The 25010-nt window shown below is 35.5% G+C and overlaps 1 protein-coding gene across 1 annotated transcript in view; it reads right to left on the bottom strand.

The window, feature by feature from the left end:
• The window catches only part of GBE1 (1,4-alpha-glucan branching enzyme 1), a 136272-nt gene that overhangs the window by 57763 nt on the left and 53499 nt on the right, over nucleotides 1-25010 (bottom strand). Inside the window, exons 4-7 of the mRNA XM_054270313.1 lie at nucleotides 21058-21183; nucleotides 19196-19331; nucleotides 16520-16610; nucleotides 15135-15344 (exon numbers count right to left, since the gene is read on the bottom strand). Of these exons, the coding sequence (XP_054126288.1) occupies nucleotides 15135-15344; nucleotides 16520-16610; nucleotides 19196-19331; nucleotides 21058-21183 (563 nt within the window). The remainder of the gene's footprint in view (nucleotides 1-15134; nucleotides 15345-16519; nucleotides 16611-19195; nucleotides 19332-21057; nucleotides 21184-25010) is intronic.

Raw genomic sequence — 25010 nt, 5'->3', positions numbered from 1 at the left:
GGGCATACACATTTTAAAATAGAGAAAATATCAAAAAATATTACAAAACTCTTTTAAATGCTGATAAAGCCTACATGGATTTCAGCTCCGATTTCAATAAATTAGCATTTGTCCCACTTTTATTCTACCCAAGTAAATTATACACTAAAAAAATAAAAATCTTTAAGATTATTTAAAATTCTGTTCTCCCAAAATAAACCTCATAGACAATATTAAGTTTGTTTGGTCATATAATCAACTCTGCATATTAACAAACAAAATTTGCTATTCTACAAAATACAACTAAATCACAGCTTAAAGGATGTATTGTCAGAATTTGCATACAATTTAATGCAATTCATTATTTCCATAATTAAACAGTAGTTTACTGTTCAACACTGAGTTTGCTTTCAAAATTAGTCTAAATGTAGTGCACAAATAGCTACAAAATATTGCAGGTCAGGGACTTGATTTTAAACAGATCATTATCCTGAACTTTACCCAGAAAATGGCACCAAGAGATGAGATGGTGACTGGTAAAGAATCAAGTGATCAAGTGTCAAGGGACATTTAACTGCTTTGTTGTGAGATGCTTTTTCTCCCCTGAAGTAGTATGCTACTATATATGTATAAGAATAGACAACAATTATCCTCAACTTTATTTATTCCCTATATAGGAAAACAAAATTACACTCAAAATGAATGCATTCCATTAGTAGGGAGAAAAATATTAACTACCTGGCCAACTATTAACATTTTTAAGCTCTACTTTCTCAAAACCATCTTATTAAAAGCCTGAAACAGTGCTTTCTATAAACTTAATTTCATTTTTTTACTTTAAAATACTGGTTCCCTAATTTATGCTCACACAAGTGACTTCCAAGGGATACCGAGAAGGTGTCTGGTTCACACACAAAAATCTTTAAAGCATTCATACCATGCCTGTACCTTCCAAATGCAAATTCAAACTGGTTTAATTTAAATTCAGGGGCATTTTTTTTCTAATGCTAATGAATAGCAACAGGTATTTAAGCAGCTAAGAAGTAGAATTCTTCACAAAAGAGAACATTTTGAAAAATGTCAAATAGAAGCGCTAGAGAAGTGAAGAAAGACCAGACCTCTGCCCTTGAGAAAATTCCAGGATTAGTACAAACAGATCATCAAATATCTGTTTTTCCTAAAAGTTAGAGAGCACTGATGATTGAAAAGTCTTTCTGTGTACAGATGACGGCAAATCTCAGTTGTTGCAGATGTGTGAGGCTCAAGTTCATCTATACCACGATACCTTGTATGACACCTTATCAATCTACCATTCAGTATCCACATCCTACTACAACTTTTTTTTTTTTAAGTAATTACCTTGAAATTCTCAAATCAAAACTTTAATCCTCAAGCAACAATTCATGGCATGTGCTTTTTACATTAACACAGCTAAATCAACCTCCTAAGGAATGTGAGATAGTATCAAATAAAGAAGACTGAAAAAGGGGAAAACTTTTGCATTTTACCAACGTAGGGCACCACCTCAGAAGGTGTTATCTGAATATCTTTTTACTTTAGACCCTCATGGTTAAGCACACTGAATCCCTGAAGACTTAGTTCCCTGTCTATATTTTATTGACTGAAAGTTTATCCTTCTCTTCATCCCAACTAGGCAGTTGATAGCAACGCCAAATCTAGACAAGGATAAGAAAATTTTAAGATGAGTCAAAGTGTTCATTATCAGTCATCATCCAGTACAGACAACACAGGAAGCTTCTGAGACACTGACTCCACGTCTTGAATGGCAATCTACTGATTTCTAACCCTGGGGAAGCAGGGGCTAAGGGAAGTTCACTCTGGAAATTAGCTGCTACAAGGCTTAGATTACTTTCCTCTCATGCTTCCAGATTTTATCCTCAGCATCAGCAATTGCTGGAGATACAAATCAAAATATTCCTTTCAGCACCGTGGGGTGAGACTGCTCAGTTACATGACAGACTTTGGCATGGAAGGCAGAAAAGCTTGTACAATGAATTATTACTTTCAGAGACAAACATTTCCAGTAGAAAGCTTGAAGAGCCTGCAGACTGTCTTAGATCACCCCCAGCACAAGATTCAGGGAATCTGCAAGGGGAAGCAGCCACCTGGCAAAGCTGACCATGGCATGCAGCACTCCCCATTCTCTCTAAGGAAGCACAGAAGGCAAAGCTGCTGCATTTCCACAAACCAGCACAGGAGATCTCAAATACACAGTTTATATTAAATAGGAATCCATCCTTAAGCACAGCACAGTATTTCTCTCTTTGCTGCATTTTTTGAAGCTACATTCTTCAAAAATGTAATTAAAGATATTAGCTCAGACTGGGCTGTGCCAATAGAGTTGTGAACTTGCAAATACACTTTCAGTATGTTTCATAAATACTTTTTCATCTAAGAGACCTGAAGAACAGGTTTGTATTCAAAGACACCTAGTTTTTAATCTCAATTTCTTACTAGATACTGTCATTTCAACCATATAATTTGTACTTCATGAAGATAAATATGAGAACAATAAACACATTTATGATAGATTGTGCCTGTAGCTTTGCTTAGTAAAATACATGGCAAAATTATTATTTGCATCATCTCTGGAATAAATACCTATAACCTTATTCTTGTATTGATTCACAGCTATACTCTGTTTTATTCATTATTTTATTTTCCAAGCATTATGCACCTATTTTAAAACCTCTTGCAACCTGAACACATTTTAACACACCCACTGTCTTTCTTTAACTACCAAATTGGTAAGCTCCACAAAAGACACTGGGAAATACAGTGTGCTAAAATGTATTCAGTTGTATTCCCACTAATTCAGTGAAATTAAATTGTCACAGTGGAAAACTCAGATACTATCTTGGAAATATTGAGAAAATAATTAGTGTCCCTACATAGAAATTACAAAAAACATATTTGTCTGCCTAAAGATTACTTAGAAAGTTGTTTACAAACAACACATTCCTCCATATTTGAAAAAGCTTTGAGTACTGCATTCACACTTTTAAGTCAACAATGGGATGGCAACTCACACAACAAGGCAATAGAACCCTTTGATAATTTTAAACCAACTTTTTGTTCTTCTACAGTAACAGGTTAGTGCATAAGATCTTGTACAAGACCACAGAATGATCTGTGTCCAACAGGACATTAGGGATTATCTAGTCACACCCCTTTATCCCCAGTAAAGGTAAGAAGTTTTTTAGAAAGTTAGAAAAGTATGTATTAGAAACAGGAAAAATAGAGAACTAGCTGTAACTACAAAGTTTGAAAATAGAAAAATGTTATACAAGCACAGAAAGAAAGGATATTAAATAATAGTTCAAGTTTTAGTTTAGATAGACTTTAAGATTATAGAAAAATATGTTTAGTAAGACAGCAGAAGGTTTTAAGTTGAATAATGGTGTATGTCAATAGAAAAACAATATTTTGTGAGGTATGTGTACGTATTTTAGCCACAGCCTCTCTGGGCAACCTCTTTGGTGTCTCATCACTCTCCCCATGAAAAGTTTTGTCCTTGTGTCCTCCCTTATGATACCCTTGCAGTTTAAAACCACTGCCCCATGTCCTGCCACCTGTGTCCTGTCCCGCATCCCCTTCCCTCAAGCCAGTCAGCCACACCTCCCAGTTTGGTCCCATCCACAAAGTTCAGTCCCAATAAGTTCCTTAGGGACACTGCTTGTTACTGATCTCCATTTGGAAACATTCATCTACCAGTATATTTCATGCACTGGAAATATGTGTTTATTTTTAACACTGAGGTTTTTTACTGAAATGCCATGATTTTTAACTGAAATGAAATCCACTATTTACCTACTACAGATATTCTCTATTTCAGATCATATTTCACTGAAAGTATTACTGATCCTGGCTTATGTGGTAGCAGAATGCTGGCAACTTTTAATTAAAATATATCTGAAATGGAAACTTCATAATATTATAGAAAACAAGTTTTGTTGTTTAGAGCAGGAAAGAATACAAAGGAAACTAAAGCTAAAATTCTCTGGAATAGTTTAAAACAAGTTTGCCCTTGCATATATTGATAGTCTAGCATTGCTGACAAATTGCTTGAGTTGCTCAAGCCTCAGACTCTAATCAAATGTTTCTGGTTTTCCAAGTTGGGTGAGGATGGTTCTGTGCTAAGAGCAACTGTTGGTGAAACCTACAAAACATTTCCTGTTTCCAGAACACAGTTAATGAGTTTATAAGAATGCTATTTTGAACTGCTTTCTGTAAGTCACTACCTTTTTCAGCCAATTTGTTAGCTGGATAAGGATTAGAAAGAACATCCAGCTGAAAGCTGTTTCCCATTTCCTGACAGACTTTCAGTTTCCTCCCCAATTAACCCCATGACAAAATAATTACCTTGAAATTTCTTATAACAAAGTCAAAGAAGATTTTCATATTTTCCAATGCCCTTATCCAAGAAGGTGGTGGCAAAGGAAGACTGGAAACATTCATAATGTAAATTTTAGTGGTTTGTAGTCAACTTTTTTTCCTCTCCAAAAAGCATTCATTTTGTTAATCACCTACAGGGCTTAAACATCCACCCTAGACCAGTTATAAGCCCCTACCTAACTTGTAGGAAGAAAACCACAGGATTTTAGATTTCAGGGTAGTGAACAGTCTAAAAATCCTGGGTAATGAACACCAAACACTCAAATCAGAAAATGGGGAGAAATAGCAATGGAAATCTTTTGGGATATTTTTTTCCTCCAGTCTTCGACTGACTAATTACTCCAATTCACCAATTGTTTGAACATAGAAACTATCTATGAAATCTTAAAGGCAAGAGTTAAATTTCAACAAGAAAAATTAAATTTCACCGAGTCATTATTCCTAAAACCAGCTGTACATACAGCATTTCGAAAGATTATGCTATTCCCTTAATTCCAACTTTTAGAACTTGTTTCTCAATGTCCAAGCTTAGTCCACTTAGAACTAAATAAAGTAAAATAAACCTGTTCTATTTAAATTATATAACTCCTAATAAGAAATGTTTTGGCTCGTAGCTGTCGCTACACTTACAGTCAAAAAATGTCACTCAGACAAACTTGACACTTGAAGCCAGTGAAATACATATTTTCCCTTTGTGTGAAAAATTCTATTTATTATTATTATGTATTATTCTAATTATTTACCAGCCTGACTAACTTGGTGTCATAATAAGTGAAACATTAACTTAAATGGTTTTTCCCTTTTTTTTTTTTTGCCTTTGGGCAGGAAGAGAATGGAGGGAAGACAAGGGAGAATTTAGCACGGCTTCCACCTGCTTGCAAAAGGTCAGGGTATGAAAATGTAGTACTGTACTCCTTTAACTTCCAGTTGTGGTTAATAAGAAATGGATTCTTTCCTCAAAAGACACCAATTTCTCTATTGCTCTACCAGAGAACTAAGAAAGTTTAAAAATACTACTAATAATAAGCCTGTGCTAAAAGGTGCTCTCAAATATCAAGCCCTAATCAGAGGTGGGCTACATTGCAATCAAAATGTTGCTAAATAGAAACAGCAAGAGGAGAAAAAGTTAATGACGCTGAAGCACTGAAGAAAAAAATCCAAAGAGCAGTGCCAATTTCCCTGAAGTTTTGTGGGTTAAAAACACAAGCTGTACAGTCCAACTTGTTTTTTTATGACAGGGAGAAAGGAAAATAGCTTCATTCCATATCATGAAATGACAAATTCTATGGTGTTTACATAAATCCCTGCAGCCAAGAAGAGGCAATCTTAGGTGTTTATTTAATCAGGAAAGTGACAACAGTCATTACTTTACTTTCTTCACATATCTTAAAGGAATAAAGAATAAAAATAAAGACTGCAAAGAGAATTCTCTTCATTGTGAAGCCTTTTGATAAATATACTCAGTTAAACACTCTTTGTGCAATGACTAAATATATTACATAAACAAAAAAAATCCATAGTCTTACTTAATAATTCTTCAGAGAACTTAATACTCAGCTCTTTGTTTGAACAAATTAAGTCATCTCCTACAGAAAAAATTACAAGAGCACATAGTAGTGACTATGGGTGTGCTTTTTCATTCTTGTTTATTAGTTCACATGTATCTATCCTTAAAACTACACTTGACAGGACTTAATTATTGTGCAGTAACACTAAATAAATCAAGGGGTAAGGTCTCCAAAGTATTACTTGTACACTTGCTTTCCTCCGCCTGAAATAAACTCATTAATTGCAGTAGAATAACTTAGAAAAACTTGTGTCAACTATCTAAACTATTAATTAATCAAACGGGCAATTAATTTCTCTTTTTTTTCCAAATAACTTTATACCAGTTTTCAAGAGCTGACATGGAATTGTAATATAGATACATGCAAATATTGGGTAAAGAGCCCCCTTATCAACAAAGAGACCCAAAACAAATCCATGGGGAAAACAGCCAAGGAAATACCAAATGCTTTTAAAAAACCCCAACAACCACAAACCACTCTTTTTCATGACCTGGTATAAAACAACTTGCTTTGTTCCCAGGGATAAGGCTTTTAATAGAGTATCATCCTTATTCATTAAGACATGTTTGACACGATACACTATTTCAATTTTTCTAACTAGTCCTGTAACTACATCAGCCAGAACAGAGCCAAAAGCTGCTCCTTCTCCATCCATTACTATTATAATGGAGCAGCAGAACCAATTTTTAATCTTCTTTACAATTTCACCAATAATTTTTTAAGTATCAACTCTAACAAAATTTCTTTCAATAACAACAGTTCCAAAATCATTATGGCATTTAAATAAGCCCTAAAGAAAACATTTATATACAGCTCAGTATGTCCTTATAAAGATTCCCTAAATCTTAGCATGCTATCATGAGAACAGTCCCATCCCAAGCAGAATCTCAGTCAGTGGCTACAGGCGGGAAGCAATTTGTTAGGACAGGGACAGCTACTCCCTGAAGCAGCAGGCTGCCCTGGTTGTGTGCATTGCTCTCTATCTCCACTTCCAAACACCTTCCAGAGACAGGAACTTTTGTCTTTATGCCACTCTCAAGAAAACATGGCATCCCTTCCAAAACTCTCAAAACTCTAAGTAATATATCAGATCAACATAATCACTTGCAGATTATTTCTGATTTGTTGTCCATACATACACGAGTGATTTTGGAAATGCTACAGCATTTTTATTGTTTTCTACCTTGTAGACATAGCCATTAATTGATTTTTTTCCCCCCCAGTTATTTATTTTATGCTCTTTACAGTGAGCTTCCAAAAAATGTATGTTAAGTGGATCTGTGCCTTATACAACATGTACATAATAGAATCAAAAAACCCCCCAACAATTGTCTTAATATTTCCATCTTCTTTCCCTTCTGTGAGTTATACCATGCCTAATTTTCCTCCAGCCTTGAATTTCTTTGGATAAAACCCTATCAGAAGAAAGTCAACATCCCTGATTTAATTTGTGGATTCTTCTCAAACTTATACAACCATCAGCCTCTTCTCCAGCACAGCCTTCTATTCACAACAGATGCTGCTCATGTAAACTGCTGCAGCAATCACTTAAGAATGCTGAGGAAGTTGCCAATTCAAGTGTGGATTACTAAATGCAAGATCATTATTCCATTTAGACTGATGCAAAATTACCCCCTGAAATGTGTTGAATCTTAGCTAATTTTAGATATTTATTGAAATACCACAATCAACTTCACGTAAGTGTCACTGAATTTGTTCGAGATATTATTGAATTTAAGTGGCTACAAGTGGTCACCTCTGTATTTCAAAATGTGCTACCTGACAAAATTTAGAACAATTGACTGCAACTTTTCAGTGTGCCTTTCTTCGCATTTCAGTATCTTGCTTTATTGCTGTACCACTTTCTGTGCAGCTACATTTTTGAAACTTCACACAATGCTTTGAATGCTATGTTGGAGGTTAATTATGGAAACTGGACACTTGAAAGAAAGCTACATGGAGTCTTATATGAAGATCTCAGTTTTAGAGCACCTATTTAAAGCTTCACAATCTCTTATACCAAAGCACAGTAAAACAATTAAGCTTGTTTAATTAAAAACTTTAAAAATTAAAAAGTAAAGCAATTATACAGCAGCTTTTGACTGTATGTACTATAAATCATAGAATCATGGCTGAAACTTTTATTTTTTGCACTATTATTTCAATTTTTCCAATTACATTGCAGTAATTTCCTATGTATCATCTCTTCTGTGAATGCTTTCAGTAATCATTCCCTTCAAAAAAGGCAATTTGTAGACTGCAATGTCCCCATACTTGAAAGTGTTTGCTTACTAGCATTTATAATGATGACTAGAAGAAGAAAAAACAAAAGCAAACAAGGATTTTTAGGCATGAAAGGTCTTAAACTTTAAGGTTTAAATTTTATAAAGTACTTTTATACTGTCACAGTCACCATCAAAATCCAGTCTATTAGAAACAGAGCACTAAGGATCATAGGCACACTGCTTTTAAAAAACAATCAAAATAATTACATTTATGAGGGGTGAGGGGAAGAATAAAAATCTCACTATTATGCTGCAAGCAGTGCTTCCTTAAAACAGTCATTAAGAAATAATCTTTGCCAGCCAAATGAAATTCCAACGCATATTATGCAGATCTTTAAATACAGAGCTTTCCTAAACTAATTTGGTAGAGGAAGACTGGCAGGAAATGAATTAAAATCAGCACAGCTTTATGTTTTACATAATGAAACACAACTTACATCCTTGTTCTATTGTAATTATCCTAGAATCAACAATATACCAAAAAGACATCCCATGACTGAGAACCTCTCTCACTGTCAACTCTCACTGCATTATCTTTAGTCTAGCTGGAATTATGGCCAAAAATTCCCATTTCACAAATGAAAACACATTTGTGACAACCATGGCATGGCATTGGAAATGCAGCTGGGAGAATGCCACCTGCACCTTGCTGAATCCTCAGAAGCTGCAGAAGAAAAAGCTCCAGGTCTTACACCCTGGGAAGTCAACTGGATATGATTCACTAATTATGTTCAAGCCACCCCTGCTTGCTTTTCCCTCTCCTCTTCCCGTGTCCCCAACTGTGTCTCAAAACCTGCACAGCTTAAGCTTCTAAGAAAACTCCTTAGCTGAGAGAAACCTGAAAAGTCTTTAGATTAGAACTAGACAAGATACCGAAGGCAAAGTTACAGACAGGTTTGTTAGGAGCACTAGGATTCAAAAGGAAGATCATGGAAAGGCACAAAGCAGTGAAGAGGACAATCCAGAACCATCAAGGGTCTGTGACAAGTAGTGGCAATCTCCTTTCTCCCAGCTGACTGACACCCTCCTGGCCAGCAGAGTCTGTTCAGGTGTCATCTCAGCAGCACTGAGTGTCCTAGCAGCCTTTAAATCCCATCTGTCCTTTGTGTGCATGAAGCTTACAGTCAAATCTTTGCACTCTACAACGTGTGTCAATAAAGGGCCCCTGGGGGGGATGGCAGGAACACACACAACGTGTTATCTGCTGTCTGTATCTCATGCTCATGTGTCAGTTTTCCTTAAGAGCATTAGGCAAGGAACCAGAATCTTTAATACCATGGTACTCCAGAGTATCAGCTGAAATCTACCTGAAATGCTAGTTATGCAAGCAATAAAGAGTAGCAGCGAATCCATTTCATCCTGAAAACTGTTACAAACCATGGGGATGCTCCCAAAGAAGGAAACAAGTCTTTACCTCAACTGATATTTAGAATTCATCACTGAATTGAAGGAAAACAAAACCAAAAATATTCTGAACAGCTGCTTTTAGAGAATTATGAGCCCAGACAGGTACCCTACTAACCAAGCACTAAGCTCTGAAAGATTTATGTTCCAATTCTACTATCAACCTCTCAGTGGCAGATAAAGACTGGCAAAGTAGGCAATCAGAAGAAAGAAAAAACAATTTGGGTGAATAACAGCTGTTTAAGGAAGAACTAAGCACTGAGCTGCTGAAGATGTTAGAAGACAAACATGTCTTTAAAGAGTCAGATCCTGAAGCAACATCAGGGGATCTTTTGCCCTCAGAATACACAGAGTAAGGTTTATGCAGGATTTAAACACTGGGTGGCAGAAAAGGCCACTGTCTCAGCATCCAAACACAGGTGGATGTTTTAGATGCAAGAGAGCACCTGAGATACCTGCCCCAGGCTGGACCACAGGACAGGGGAAAAAAGCTTCAGGTGGCCCACCCCACTGTGGAGGGGCAAGCTGGGGAAAAGGCCACTGAACAAAGACACAAGCTTCAACACCTGGCAGCTGCCCTGTTTCTGCAGCACTTACAGCAAGGTTAAAAGCAGTTTCTGAGCTATGGCAGTTTCTAACACACATTAAGAAAAATTGAATTAAAATTAAGAAAAAAAAAAAAAAAGTAAAAAGTACTGAGCTATAATCAGCTGTTCCACCAGCAGTTCAGAAAGCTGAGCTGTAGAGAACATCTGGACTGGCAGCAGGGGACTAGCAAGTCATCTGCTGCCCTGATGTAAAACTGTGGCTCGTGGGACAAAGTGTTTATTGTATACACTAAACCCTACCTGTAGCATCTCAAAGCACATTTGGCATGGATGTCACTTGAAACTTCATAAAACTGACAAAGAAAAAGCTTAATAGGAGATTTCTTCCATTACATGGCTTAGTTATGATTTGTAACCCCAAAAATATGGACACAACATCCTCTCTTAAAAAAGCCTTGAAAACAGGCCTCAAAAAAGGCCCAAAGGAGATGCTGGGACATCTGCTGGCCCCAAATCCTTGCAACCAATGTAATCTCTTACTGATCATACTGCTGCACTCAAGGAAGCTGGACTAATTAAAATTAAAACTGCATTGTAAATCAATCACTGACTTTGCACCAAATTCATCTCCTAGACTGTGAAATAACTTAAAATTTTGCTTAAGTGCTCAGGTGAAAAGCATCATAGCATTAAAAAACCAACACAAGCCAAACTAAACCTCCTCTCCAGAAAAACCCCAAACAAACAACAAACCAAAAAAAACCCAAAAGGCATCACATGATTTCTGAATTTTAATCCTACCATTATTCCTAAAGGCTCACAGAAATATATCAGTATACCTATTGACATTCAGAATTGGTTTAAGACAGAATAGAATCCAACAAAAACTAATGAAAAGACATGAAAAGCCTTAAAAGTCAAAACAGTACTCTGGGACCTCAACAAGTCCAGAAGGACAACATCATTTACACATTTTATTCATGTAGTGCTGTGGGAAAAATCTTTACTAGGTAATATCTCGTTCTCAATTATTTTTAAATTGTTTTGCCTGATTATTATTTTAGACACATTTGCTATTTGGAGAAATGAATTTAAATGAAAACACAATCAACCACTCTAGTTGTGATCCCACCTGGTCTCCAGGGTGTACGACATCATTTCTAATGAATCTGGCAGCTGACTAACCTTTGAATATGATTTTAGGAGGAAAAAAAATTACACTTGTGCAAAATTAATTACAAGTAGAATCCTTACTTAAGGTGGGAAGGTGTTTACATGTATTTCAAGAGAGCTACCTTTAACAGGAACACAACAGAGACCTTTAATTTCCTCCAAAATTACCTGTACAATGCCAACTAGAGTACCAGTCCAGAGCTTCTGGCACCCCTTTTATACTGAAGTATTTCTCTGTCATGAATTCAGGGCTAGAAAAGTCACAATTATTAACAGGAATCAAAGCAAATTATATAAAAGTTTGTTTTTCAACAGAAAATGTTAAAACCAACTGCAATTCTAAATGAAGCTTTGTGATTCTGGTTTTTGGATTGTTTGCTGAGGGAAAAGGGATGGACACAGATATAGACAGACAGGATAGAGATGATGGGGAGGAAGAGTCACCAAATTAGAACATTTCAAGAAAAAAATGCCCAGGATCTCGACTTCAGAAAAACTCACAAGAATGTGCAAGAACTATGAAAATTATTAAAATAAAATTTTCTTTTTGGTTGATTTTTAAAGCACCGTTTATATATTTTTTATTGAAAACGGTTAATCACAAAGTATTCTATTGGCCAACTACCTTATCTGCAATTGCTTATTTCAATGAATTTGAGTTGTTATTCTCCTGTGAAAACACCATGAAAAGCATAATTTTAAAATGTTGTTCAGAGTTTATGGAAAAGCTCCTGCTTCATACAACACTAGTATAAATATGGATTAAAATATGAAGAATTTAAAATATACCTTTTTCTTTTTAAGTAGCACTATGGTGCAAAGATGCAGTACCCAGGCTGTCTGTTGAACAGGTTTATTATTGCTTTTATTGTAACTACTCTCTACTTACATGAATTTGACTAGAAAACAGTATTTAAATACACAAAGGATATAATCCTTTTTTATTTTTTAGCATGGATATGGATCTTTTGCCACATTCTGTTACAGGAAATATTCACGGTCCCCTTCACAGACAACTGAATAATCTTGCAAATGCTGTGAGATAAACTTACTTACATCTTGGCTTTCAAAGAAAATGTAGACAGACTAAACTGATAAAGCAACTGTTCCTTAATCTCCTTCACAGTAGAGAATTAGTTTTTCTCAATTCCAAAGTGAATTGAGCATTCTTTGCATTTGATGTCTAAGTACCTGAAGATTTAACAGCTCTTCCCACTACAGAAGGAAAGGGATTTAGTACAAGCTCTGTGCAGGATAGAATGCTGTGCTAGCTGAAGAAATTTCACTCAGCAAGCAAGCTTTTCTGTAGACCATTCAACAGACTGTGTTTGCTGTCATTTATTTTGACCAAACTTTCAACATCTGCCAGCAACTTGAGTCTCTCTCACAGATTTTTATGCTTGCCTCATCCAAACTAGAGCTGCTCATCCACTGGTATGGAAACTAGCAGAATGCCAATACAGACTAAACTGGGTAGGGAAAAAAAAGCCAAACCCAACATTTTCAATGAAATGTCAGTTTGATTCTTCCACAGTTTTGCTCAGAACCTGCACACACAAAGAGGGGAAAAAATGCAAACTATTTTTAATCAGTTCTGTGAAACTTACACTGACCATGAAGGTTATAACTTTTCAGCCTTAAAACTTGACTCTAAATAGAGAGTATTTACTGTCTCAGTTATGAGGAGGACAGAATCCCTTAACAACTAGAAAAGTTCACAGCATCCTATGCTTGAAGGAAGAAAGGGTTTCCACAACCATTTGAAAAGAGAACTCCAGATTTGCAGTTGAATATGATGAGAGGGTAGGGGATGGGAAATGACCTTCAAGTGACCCACAGTCATCCAAGTCATCCAAGAGCTTCAGTTTCTCTGGTCTTTGCTATTCTCTAATCTCATCTCTCCCCCTCACAGCTCTTTCTACTTCCCCTTTTCTGCATTCAGTCTGGTACCTCTTCCAAAGCCAAAGCAGGAAAAGGAACTCCACAGGTATCTATCACTGACCCAAACAAGCCATGGAAGCAGTTCTTCACTTCTGAAGAAATATTTAACATTGACAAGCGCAACCTACAGAGGAGCTGGTTGTTTCTCTCATTTATAAACACTCAATACCAGCATCACTTTCTTTTCCAGCAGGAAGAACCAGAACAGAGGAAGGTCCATAACCACATTCCATTGTCTCACTAGAGACATTGGTACTCACACACTTGTTGCTTACTCATAAGAATCAAATGAAATAAAATGTCTAATACTATCATATTGATACCAAAGCTTTAAGATTATTTGAAACACAACTGATTTGAGTATGAATTTAAAGCTTTATAGGAAGGACTAAAATGCATCTCTTTCAATTATTAAATCACAATAAATCACATCAGAAACTCCCCCTGAAATGACCCATTAAAATGTCCCCAAATAAAGAACAGCTCATCCTATTAAGTATTGAAGTGCACCAGTCACTTTTCACACTGGTCACTTGGTTTATTTGCCACTGAGTTCCATTAAACAATTGGCCCATGCTATGTAACATGACTTCTGTGCAATCATATCCATCCAGTCCATGGCAATTCAATGTAAACAAGGGAGGAAAATGAGGAAAAAACTGGAAATTGAACCTGCAGCACAAAAACCTTAACAACTAAGAGGTTAACAAGAAACTAGAACTCTACAGTTGCTCTGTGATGAGCCACCACAGGAACATTCAAATATAACCTTAAAAGGGTTGAAACAGGACATGGTAATTGGTAAGAAGGTCACACCAGATTATGCATCTCAAGGGGGAAAATAAGAGAATTTATCCTGGAATAAGTGAGAACGCTATACAGAATTTTATTAAGACATGCCTTAAGGAGATTGTGAAGTTACACAAAACTTACTGTGGAATGTTTAGGGAAACAAAGGAAAGGAAAGGGAAGAATCAGGGTGCTTCAGGGATGAACAAACAGAAAAAAATGTGAGAAGGACACTGAAAGAAGCTGGCTGCTTGTACCTGTTTCTCCATTTAAACCACTGAAACATTCAGCATACAAGATCAATCTCCTTGCCCCCAATACCTCAGAGAACACAGAGTAAACAATATTAAGTACTAACAATCAACTGGCATTAATACATGTTTTGACACACGTTATATTTATACTGGTTAATTAAGCTTGCACAAACTGGGGTCTCTAGAAATGTCTACTGAAAATGACCCCTGCTTCATATTAATTGTTGATTGACCTCCAGAAGCTTTTTGAAATAGAGTCAGCTGTCCTGGGGGAAATCTTTTCCTACATTTCAACAACCTGACAGTATGTCAATAAATTTACAGAGCTTACAAGTTTTCATCAGCTTTTCTTACTATTTTTTTTAATTTACAAACATAATCTCTTATATATATGCAACATACTATATATAGTAGGAATATAATATGCATAAAATGCATAAAATACACAATTATATACTCCTATATAATAGATATTTAATTGATATTAATAGAGAAATATGTTTTTAAATAAAAATAACTATAATTATATAATGCATGCAATGCACATGGTATATAACATGCACATTGGTAGTCACAGATGACAGGAAAGTAATGAAATTGAAATACCATAATTAAGTGTTAGATTTTAAGGATTTAGCCAAGTAGAGGAATTTCACTCCACATACTGCAATTGTAAACAATCCAAATGACTTTACCAGCTTGGAGAGGAGTGTAGTTTTAACAGAATTGCTATGAAATATAACGACTAGCACAGCTGAAGTGGTGTTTTATACTCACTTTGCATAGTCAAAGAGCCTGCTGTCCCAGAGCTGGTGATTGCCTCTATATCCAGAATGGAAGAAACAGGAATCTGTACCATCAAACTGGTTGAGACCATCTTCTGAGTTTTTTGAGGCGTGGCTGTGCACCACATCCAGCAGGACTGTGATGCCCATGGAGTGAGCAACGTCAATCATCTCCTTCAGGTCGTCAGGAGTTCCGTACCGGCTGTGAAACACAACGTGGCACCATCAGGACTCCTGCTGGCAGTGCTCAACACTCATCATGGAAACTACATCAAAGTCAGCAGTTCTTCACCATCTACTCTACAGATGTACACACGTTATTTTTCAGCCTCTTAAGCAGTAGATATTGCTTACAAACTAACATTTGAAACCATTTTTCCTTATAAGAATTCCATCATCCACACAATGTTTTGCAGAAATAGATTGTTTTACTCTTTCCTTTTTAATCATACATAAAATTCAGTACAAAAGATAACAGATACAACTTAAAGCTGCTATTTAATAACAACTTAAAGCTGCTATTTAATACTGAACACTTCCTTAGCTCATAAGGGACAAGAATACATTCATATTGCTGGAATAAAGTAACACAATGATTACAAAAGTAAATGTACATCCACAAAGCCCACAAAATACACTAGCTGCTATTTTCCTGCTTGGTTATTTGGTTTAGGTATTACACCATTTTCTTCAAAAGATTTTTTTCAAGATTTTTTTCTCCTACGCTTGACACATTTTTTCAACTAATTAAGCTGTTAAAAACTGTTAAAAATTTGGATAGTTAAAAACTGCCTATCTAAATTTAGCCTGGTTGCCACTTGATCTGCTCCAAGATTTAAAATAAATTAAAAAAAAAAGACTTCCACATTTATTGTCATTTTCTTAACAACTACCTGAACTCATTTTTCATGTAATTTCACCCTATACCTCAAGTCTAAGCACAGTCTGTTACAAGCCTGTACGGGAAAGGGTGCCCACAGAACACAGAGCCACGATTTTAATGAATTTAATTACAAACAATATATAGTTCTGTTTGTCATAAAAGAAAGCCCTACACACCGTTTGCTCTTTGCAAGAATTCTACAACCCCAAACCCATGCATAAAGACTGCTGAAGGTGGATTACCCAGAATATGCTATGGTAGCTGAAGTTACTTATAAACTTTTTGTCTGTAATTCTATCAAAAGCATTTCACAGAGTTGTTGATCACTGTGCCAAACTGATTTCAGATTTAAGAGGAAGGTAGAGTAATTATCTGAGCCATTGCTTCCCATTATACACTTCCTTGCAAACACACACATCTGCATGCAATAGTGATTTCAATGGATGTGAAGGAAGGGAAAAGAACAGAGAGGATGCTGGAGCACTTAGACCTACCTTGATGCTGCAAAGAAACTTGTGACCTGATAACCAAAACTGGCATAGTATGCATGTTCCATAATGGCCATCAGCTGGACACAGTTATAGCCTATAATAAAAGCAAATATAACAAACAAATATAACAAACAAATGCCTTAAGGATAGTAAAAAGAGTATTCAACACCTGTAACATACCCATTCTAGTCTTCTCTTATTTTAGCTGCCTCTGAACCTAATGGTTAACACCTAAAGATTCAGTAACTTTCATAATGAATTATTAACTAATAGTTTATACTAATGAGATCTCCATGGCAAATGAAACAGCCAATTTGTCAAGTGATCTACACATACTGAATCTCCCAGATGCAGACAGAAAGAAGTGTAATCCTTATCTAACTTCAGAATATTAGTTATCCCAACCTGCATGTCCTGAACTGCTTCAACTTCTGACACTTGCAGTCAGGGTTATCCACTGGCTACACACACTATGACAAATTCACAGAATGGTTTGGGTGGGAAGGGAACTTAAAAGATCCTCTAGTTCCCACTCCTCTGCCATGGGCAGGAACACCATCCACTAGACCAGATTGCTCAACACCCCTTCCAGGGATGGGGCATCCATAACTTCTCTGAGTAACTTATTCCCGTGTCTCACCAACCTCACAATAAAGAATTTCTTCCTAATGTCTAACCTAAATACACCCTGCTTCAATTTGAGGCCACCCCATCACTGGTGTCCACTTGGATATCAAGTCATTGACTGAAACTCTGAATGTGACCATCCTTCTAATTCCTTATCCACCAAGTGGCCCATCTGTTAGATGCACATCTCTCCAGCTTAGGCACAACACTATAATTTCATGACATATTAAATCTTTTTTTCATTCAGCAAAAACACAGTTTTCCAACTTTAATAATTATTTCTTCCCTCTACAAGAGTCTTCCAAAAAGAAAAAAACACAAGTGTAATGTGCTTTTATTCCAAGTTCACCCTAGAACCAAAGCAGTCCAGGAGGGCTGGGGGACACACTGTGTTCCATCTCCTAAGATAGTTCAGTGCATGCTTAAGGAAGGGAACTCTAAAGAATCAAGATTTTTCTACAGGCTATTAAGACTCACACCTCTACCACTTCTCAGTTTGAAGAAAATATTCACTTCATTCCTTAGTTTCAACAAGATGCTGTAGAATTTTTTATTCTTCTGTGTTTTTTTATTGCTGTGACATTTAAAATCAGAGCTATTATTAGAACACAGTTGGTGTGAGCTCAGCAATTTGTCAGATTCATTGCTGGTTTATAATTCAGGCCCATTGTAGTTATTTTTATTTACATCATTTTATAAATAAACAGCAACATTGCATCAAATTCATCTCATTCAATTTGCTTGCTACTTATTTTGCTATTTGTCAAGCACATCCTCCGACAAACTAGTAATATATTAGGGTTCTCATATAGTGATGTCTTTAAGCTTGTCCTAAAAAGTAAGACATTCCAAAACTGAATCTAACAGACCTTAAAAATATATTCTTAAATACTTAATTCCCATGATGTTTACTTAATGAAAACAAGAAGGAAAATAATTAATAGTTTCTATATACTCTAAATTTGATACTGCTTTTTATTATTTGGTGTATCAGCCTTTTCATGACATTTCTTCACAAAGAAAAAACTGCAGGATTCTATAAATCCTATTAACTTCCTGGGATAAGTGAAATCCCTTGGCAGTAAGGAGTCACAGATATATAATGTAAAATCCAAAACTGCTTTTTACATAATGTAGAATCGCAAACATCTTCCACATGTGCAAACTCTCTCATCTCACCTGCAAGCTCAACTTTACCAAAAGGCAAAAGCCACAAAACATTGACTTAACATGCAAAGCTACACAAAAATGTCCTCTTCAGGCACTCTGATAAATAAAACAGAATTTAAACAAATCAAACACAAACACAGCCACCATCCACAGAGGTTTCAGCTACAGATGTCATGATTATTTTATAGCAGTGTAAAATATATATTTCATCACAAGGCAGTAAGAGGCAATAGCTTCTAACATTGTCCATTACAGAAATAGCGCAAAGACACCATGGGAAAAAATAATTAAATGAAATTAAGTTGAACAGTTTTGCTGTGGTTCCTGAGATAATGTTACCAGCTCTTTCACATATCCTCTCCAATATACTAGAAGCTCCTTTCCTGAAGAAGGTCTTTCATATTTAAAGTTTGCTTGTTCCGATACTTCTGAGCTACTGCTCAGGGATAAAAAGTCTAGCATGCTTATTCTGGCAAAACAAAGAATATTCAGGTATTTCTTCTGTCCTTTCTTAGAATTAAGCTTTACACTAGTAGAGCCAATTAAGAATGAAGTATTTTCTGAATACTATCACAAAAACAGGTCCTTTTTCAAGCTGAAAGCAAACCATGCCAAAAGCAAATTACCTTGCAATACTTATCTGGGCTTTAATAACCATAGTTTACTTAAAAATTTGGAATAGGCTTTTAATTCACATATCTTATTTCAGTCTTTGTTCTCCATAGATTTGACTTGTTTATGATTTTTGCTCACCTAAGAATCTATTTTTATAGCAAGTGTAATTGGGAAATTCAAAAAACCTCCAGATACTTGACAGTTGTCTTTTCTAACAAGCACAGGCACAGAAGTATTAACTCTGCAAGCATTTCTGGTATTACTTACCAAGGTCCTTTATTCTAGGCAGTACATTGTATGTGAAGTTTTTATAAGAAGCTACTTTGCCTTCTGGGGAAGCAATTCCCACATGAGATTCATAGATTCTTAAGCTTTTTAATCTCTTGGGAGAAGGATTCTTATGCTATAAGAAAAAAAAAATAAACAGAGATGTCATTAGCTCAGGAGTGTTGTCATAATCACATGATTTGTACAAGATGAAAAACAATTTAGGTTTATTTAGTTTTTCCTCTAAGAGCATTCTAAACATTTCAGAAGCAATTGACCATTTTATATTTCTAAAGGAAATGTCTGTTTGAAAATAACATCCTCTATGAACAAGAAACTAGACATTCATGATTCAACGCTTTTCTAATATTCTTTTTAAATTATACTTCAGTGTTCAAACTGATAGTAGCCACTCCACTTGTTTTCCTTCTGAATCACTATGAAGCTTGTTTGAAAATAGAGAGAGAAAATAATAAGATAGGCTTTTATTTTTTAAGCATACCTGCTTTTTGCAGGTACATGAAATCACGGCCTTATCTCATCTGAAATTTTTAAATGTTATTCCTAAAGAATACAGTCCCACAGCACAGAATCATTTATATTGTAAATACTTAGGATTAAAATATAATTTAAAAATCCCAAGTCTGGTGATCAGTACACAGCACTTCTAGATGGGTGAAAATATTTGAAGAATACAGAGGCCATTGAAGTAAATATCCTATTTGTTCGTTTATTATTCAGGTGAAATATTGAAAATGCGGAACAAAACTAGTTGAACACAAACATGTGAACAGAAACTAAAGGAACAATGTGAAGAACAAAACTTCTGATTGAGGCTTGTTCCCTGTGATTTATTTCCTATGGACACCTCTACTATTCATAAAAGGACTTATTAATTTTTTCAGTAAGGCCTTATCTGCACCCAAAAGTTCAAGCTTCTTTTTGACTCTAGGTCATCCCAATCACTGCATTCCCAAATTCCTACCCATTCCTTTTTTTGATGACATTAGGATGTCACAGAGCATCATACACAGAGCAGGCCACTAAATTGATAGACTACACACTTTAACGTGAGTTAAACGTACATTATGTTAACGTACATTTAATGTACATTATATTATCTGTTTTTAAAGAAAATATTTTCCATGCCAGTAGCCTTTTCTCTCTCAAGCAGTTGCTTCATAATTTGAAGTGAATGCAAAAATTTAACTCAAAATAGAGGTTACAGCATCTCTAATATAAACCACTGCATACCATTTCTCAGGGAAAGCATGAAAAAGTTATTTATGAAACAACATCACTCAGTCTGAAGTTTCCAAATGTTCTCCTAGGGTATTTTTCACATATCATGCAACGAGTTCTCTCCCTTAAAAAAGTGCATGAGAAGAAATAGGGCTTTCAATTCAATAATGGGATTTTCCTGGTACAAAGAAACCAGGATTTGACTGGAGCATTGGCACCTTACTTTGGAAGTTTTTTCTGACTTCATGGAATATTAATCTAGTGTTGAGTACTGAGCATTTGCAGATGACCAATCCTTATATCCAGTACTGATAATTCCCCACTCTCCACCCTACCAGGAACAGCCATCTTGTCCCAGAATACCTGTCAATCTTGCCTAACAGGTGGCAAAACAACTTTAAAATACCACATTAATAACTATTTTTATACATTCTACAGGAGGCTGAAAAAGCCGCTCAAAAACATCCATCATTAAAGTCATTTATTTCTGTCAAAGCCATGAATAAAAGCCCATCATCTCTCAGCTTTTTTAACTAGTTTGTGATTTCCTTTTATTTTCTCCCAAACAGGGAGACAAAGATAACGTGCTACACCTCTCAAAAATAATACTGAAGCCTTACTATATATGACTGTGGAGGATTCCAGTGAACCCAATCATAATTCACTTTGTCTTCTTCACGGACCACATATCTTGCCCAGGGTGAAATACGATAGAGGAGGGCGCCGTTCTGAGCACGAATCACCACCTATAAAATAACACAGCATATGCAGGCAGTCACTTATAACTCACAGAACGCCTTCTATGCAAGCCACAGCACAGAATGAAATAGGAGACTACACAGAAATTTAATTTAAAGAACACACAAACACACAATGCAAGTCAAGAGAAGGAAGAATGACCCTGCCCGCAGGGATGATTTGCAAAGGGACAGTAAACCAGACATGTCACACAGGAGTGATGTTCACAGCAAGAGCTGAAAGGTGAGAATATACATAAGATTTATATAAGTAATGGGAGAAGAAGCCTTCCCAAATGGATTTCTGTTAGGTTCCCTAATTACTCCTGTCATTGCTATTTCCTTTCCATGTTCTGATAAATTTAAACAGACATGCAGTATTATGCCATTAGGATGAGAACTGTGATTTGTTTAATTTGACAAACAAAACAATCTAGTAAGGCAATTTTAATATCATAATGCCATCTTCTTTTCCATGCTGTGAGAGTCCTTAACAATGTCACATAGCCCGGAACCACAGACAGCACAAGAAGCACAGGACAAATTTTGGGTCAAAGCAAAGAAAAAGTTCCACCTCACATCCTCCCACCCCATTCCACCTTCCCTCTCCTCAGCACACAAGGAACAGCACTACTCTGGTTTTGCTTGGTATCTTGGCTGCCACTAAAACAGTAACACAGATGGTTTGCAAATTTAAAACCTAGAAATGTACAAGCAAGTGAACGCACAGAATTCTTAATTCTGCTTTTTTTAAACAAAGTGATGACTGAGACTTTTCAGTTTGGTTGTGGGTTTTATGAGGCTTTTTCTTTTTTTGTAAGAAAAACAATGAAATTATAAGAAGCCTCAAATGAAAAGGGATAGGGGATTTTTTCCACTCCTTTGTCATTTTTTTGTTAAAAAGAAGTTACTTGTTTTGCTCTGAATTCCTAACAGGTAGTCTGGAAGACAAAATTATCAAAGGATTGCCTTTTGACCTCGGGCAAGCGTCTTTCATTGTTTTGAGAGATTATTTGTATCCTTAACCCAATCATGGAAGAAGGCAGGATCACGGAATCACGTTTAGTTGAAAGGAACCTTATAAAGGTCATCTAGATCAACAAAGAAGAAAATATGTATATGCAGATGGCTAATGGAAGTTGATAGAATAAGGCAAGGAAGAATGCTGTCCCTCAGTACACAGTATTATAACTCCAACAATTTAAAATAGGTTTTATAAAATGGAGTAATTCATATCAAAAACCTCACCAAAAAAGCTGAGAAAGTTATTGCAAAACACTGTAAAGCTGCACGGAAAGTTTCTTCTGTTAGCTGCACTAGCAAAGCTGACTCAAAGAGTGTTTCTGCAAATTCTATCAACACTGTGAAGATCCTCCTTGCTGATAGCATTGACAATTTGCAAATTATTCTTAAAATAATAAAAGTTATCTGCTCTCTCTAATATCACACTTCTGATGGTGCTATTGCTTCTTTTATTATTTTGTCCCAATTTACCCATCACAGAAATAAGATGATTACGGCATATAATAACCTACTCATCTTAGCATTCCTTTTTTCTAATATTTTAGTATAATTCATACTAGACAGGCTTATGAAGGGTGGGCACATTTAAGAAATGTGAAGTAATTAATCTACATTCAGAACATTAATTAGCTGTAGTACTGGTTTAATCCAAAAATGATACTGGAGGGGAAAAATGTAAATTTCTTTATTATGCTATATTAATCCAGTCACGTACTGTCTTTAATTAAAGCCATTAAGCAATGAAAAAGTTAGGAGAAAAAAAGATATCAGAAAACCATTTAAATAGCCAACCATCAGTTATTTGACTTTTTCAAGTTAAATTTCTATAGTTATACGGCACAACCAATCTCTGTATCCTTTCCTTCTAAAAAAGTTTAAGAACTTGTATTGTTCTGTAGTCACTTAAATTGACCTTATTTTCCCTTATTTGTGAGACACCAGTGCATTTGTTTCAGCATTCATTTAGAAGTAATTTTTTCAAGTGCTAGTTTTGCATTTAATCAAAACATCTACAAAACCAAACTTAAGGGCTACACTTTTCAGGAATTGAGAGACTTACAGGAAATCATATAAGGTTCTATCAACTTTTACAGACTTAATTTTAAAAGATAAAACTAAAACTTCCTAGGAATGCATCAATTTATCTGTCATATATTATGATAGAAATAATATAGAGTCATAAACAAGCCGTGGAAATCTACAGGTTGGGTTTACACACTTGAACAGTCTCACAACTTTAGGGTCTGCTCTATTTTAAGGCTCACAATCTAAATTTTTGGGTTCATTAATTTTAAAACTTTGCTTTCAGTTCTATTATGCAAACATATAAGGTAACTCCCATGCTCAAAAGAAAGTTATCAGAGAATCACAAGGTTGGAAGAGACCTTCAAGATCATGGAGTCCAACCCAAGATACATTTATCCAAAAATAGAAGTAATGAAATTTAACCATGCAAATATCAGAAAAATCTCAAAAAATGTGGAGAAGCACTTACTTTAAACAAATAATAAAATGCTTTTGTTGCTTTCTTTACAGTATAGGTGGTCTTAAGAAACATTTTTCAAATATATCCAGCCATGGCTATAGACTAATCTTACCCCTACAGTAGAAACCTCAAGTTTGCTCATTTGTTGCTGTAATTTTTAGTATCGTGGGCTGTGCACAGAGAAAGCAGAGTCAAGAAAAACAATTATTACACCACCAGAGCTGGTAAAGTTGAGTCCTTTCCTTCTCTGGTTTGCAGAAGCATAATCAACACAGAATCCTTACAGATCTATCAAGTGATCCCTGGCAATTTCAATTCTTAGTAGCTATGCTTGTTTAATACTTTTCTTAATTTTATGTGAAGACCATTTACAGGGTCTCTCCTAGGCTTAATTATCAAGCTCTGTACTCAATCATCTTACTCCTCTCTCCTGATATTGTATAAATTTTATTAATAAAGTTAGAAATAAAAATTCCAAATAATGCTCTCTGAAGTTTCTTGAGAGAGAACATCACCATGCTTAGCTGAAGCATGATCACAGGAACAGGAAAAAACTAAATGGCACCACAAAACAAAGAGCAGTTCAGCCCAAGACTGACAAAAAATAACTCTAATGCAAACAATCTGACAGCTTTAATTCCCATATTTGCTTTTCTCTTTCTTGAAACAATTACACATAAGTAAAATAATAAAATAATAATATAATGATAAAAGGAGTAAAATTATAAAGCATACATAAAACAAAGACAGGTGAATATTCTTGCTCCACTCACCCCAAATTATGCCTCGTGGCCCCTTCTATGCAGTGTCCAGATATAAAAATTAGCTACTGTGTATCTTCTCAATGTGCTGTTACAGTTTTTACATGCATAAGGAATACTGAATAGAGTCATTACACAGCACTTTTGACAGAGTATCTATAAATCACTTTAACAGATACTATACTTTTCCTCCAAATTAGTTTGAAATGAGTAAAAACAAATTCATAAAAGTTACAGCGTAACTAGCTACTACTCAGTTCATCAAGACTTCATAGCTGACTTTACATTTTCTAATTAACTCAAAAAATTGTTCTCTAAAGAACATATATAAAACCATGATGATTATTAAATTAGACTTTTTCAAACTGGCCTGGGGATTTACCTACTTCATTTTCACAAGGCATGTCCCTGATCATTCCTCAATGTATATGAGGAAGTACATGCCACCATTTGATATAAAAACTACAGCTCCCATTAAATAAAGCTTTTAAAATGCATAATTCCATAGCATGAAACACATGCCAAGTGAACCAAACAAACCTCTCATCACAAACAACCTCTTTTAC

This window comes from Melozone crissalis, unplaced genomic scaffold, assembly GCF_028551555.1.
Source record: "Melozone crissalis strain CALT ecotype California unplaced genomic scaffold, PUWL_Pcris_2 ptg000009l_1, whole genome shotgun sequence".
Lineage (NCBI taxonomy): Eukaryota > Metazoa > Chordata > Aves > Passeriformes > Passerellidae > Melozone > Melozone crissalis.
This window is presented reverse-complemented; position numbering and strand designations above follow the sequence as displayed.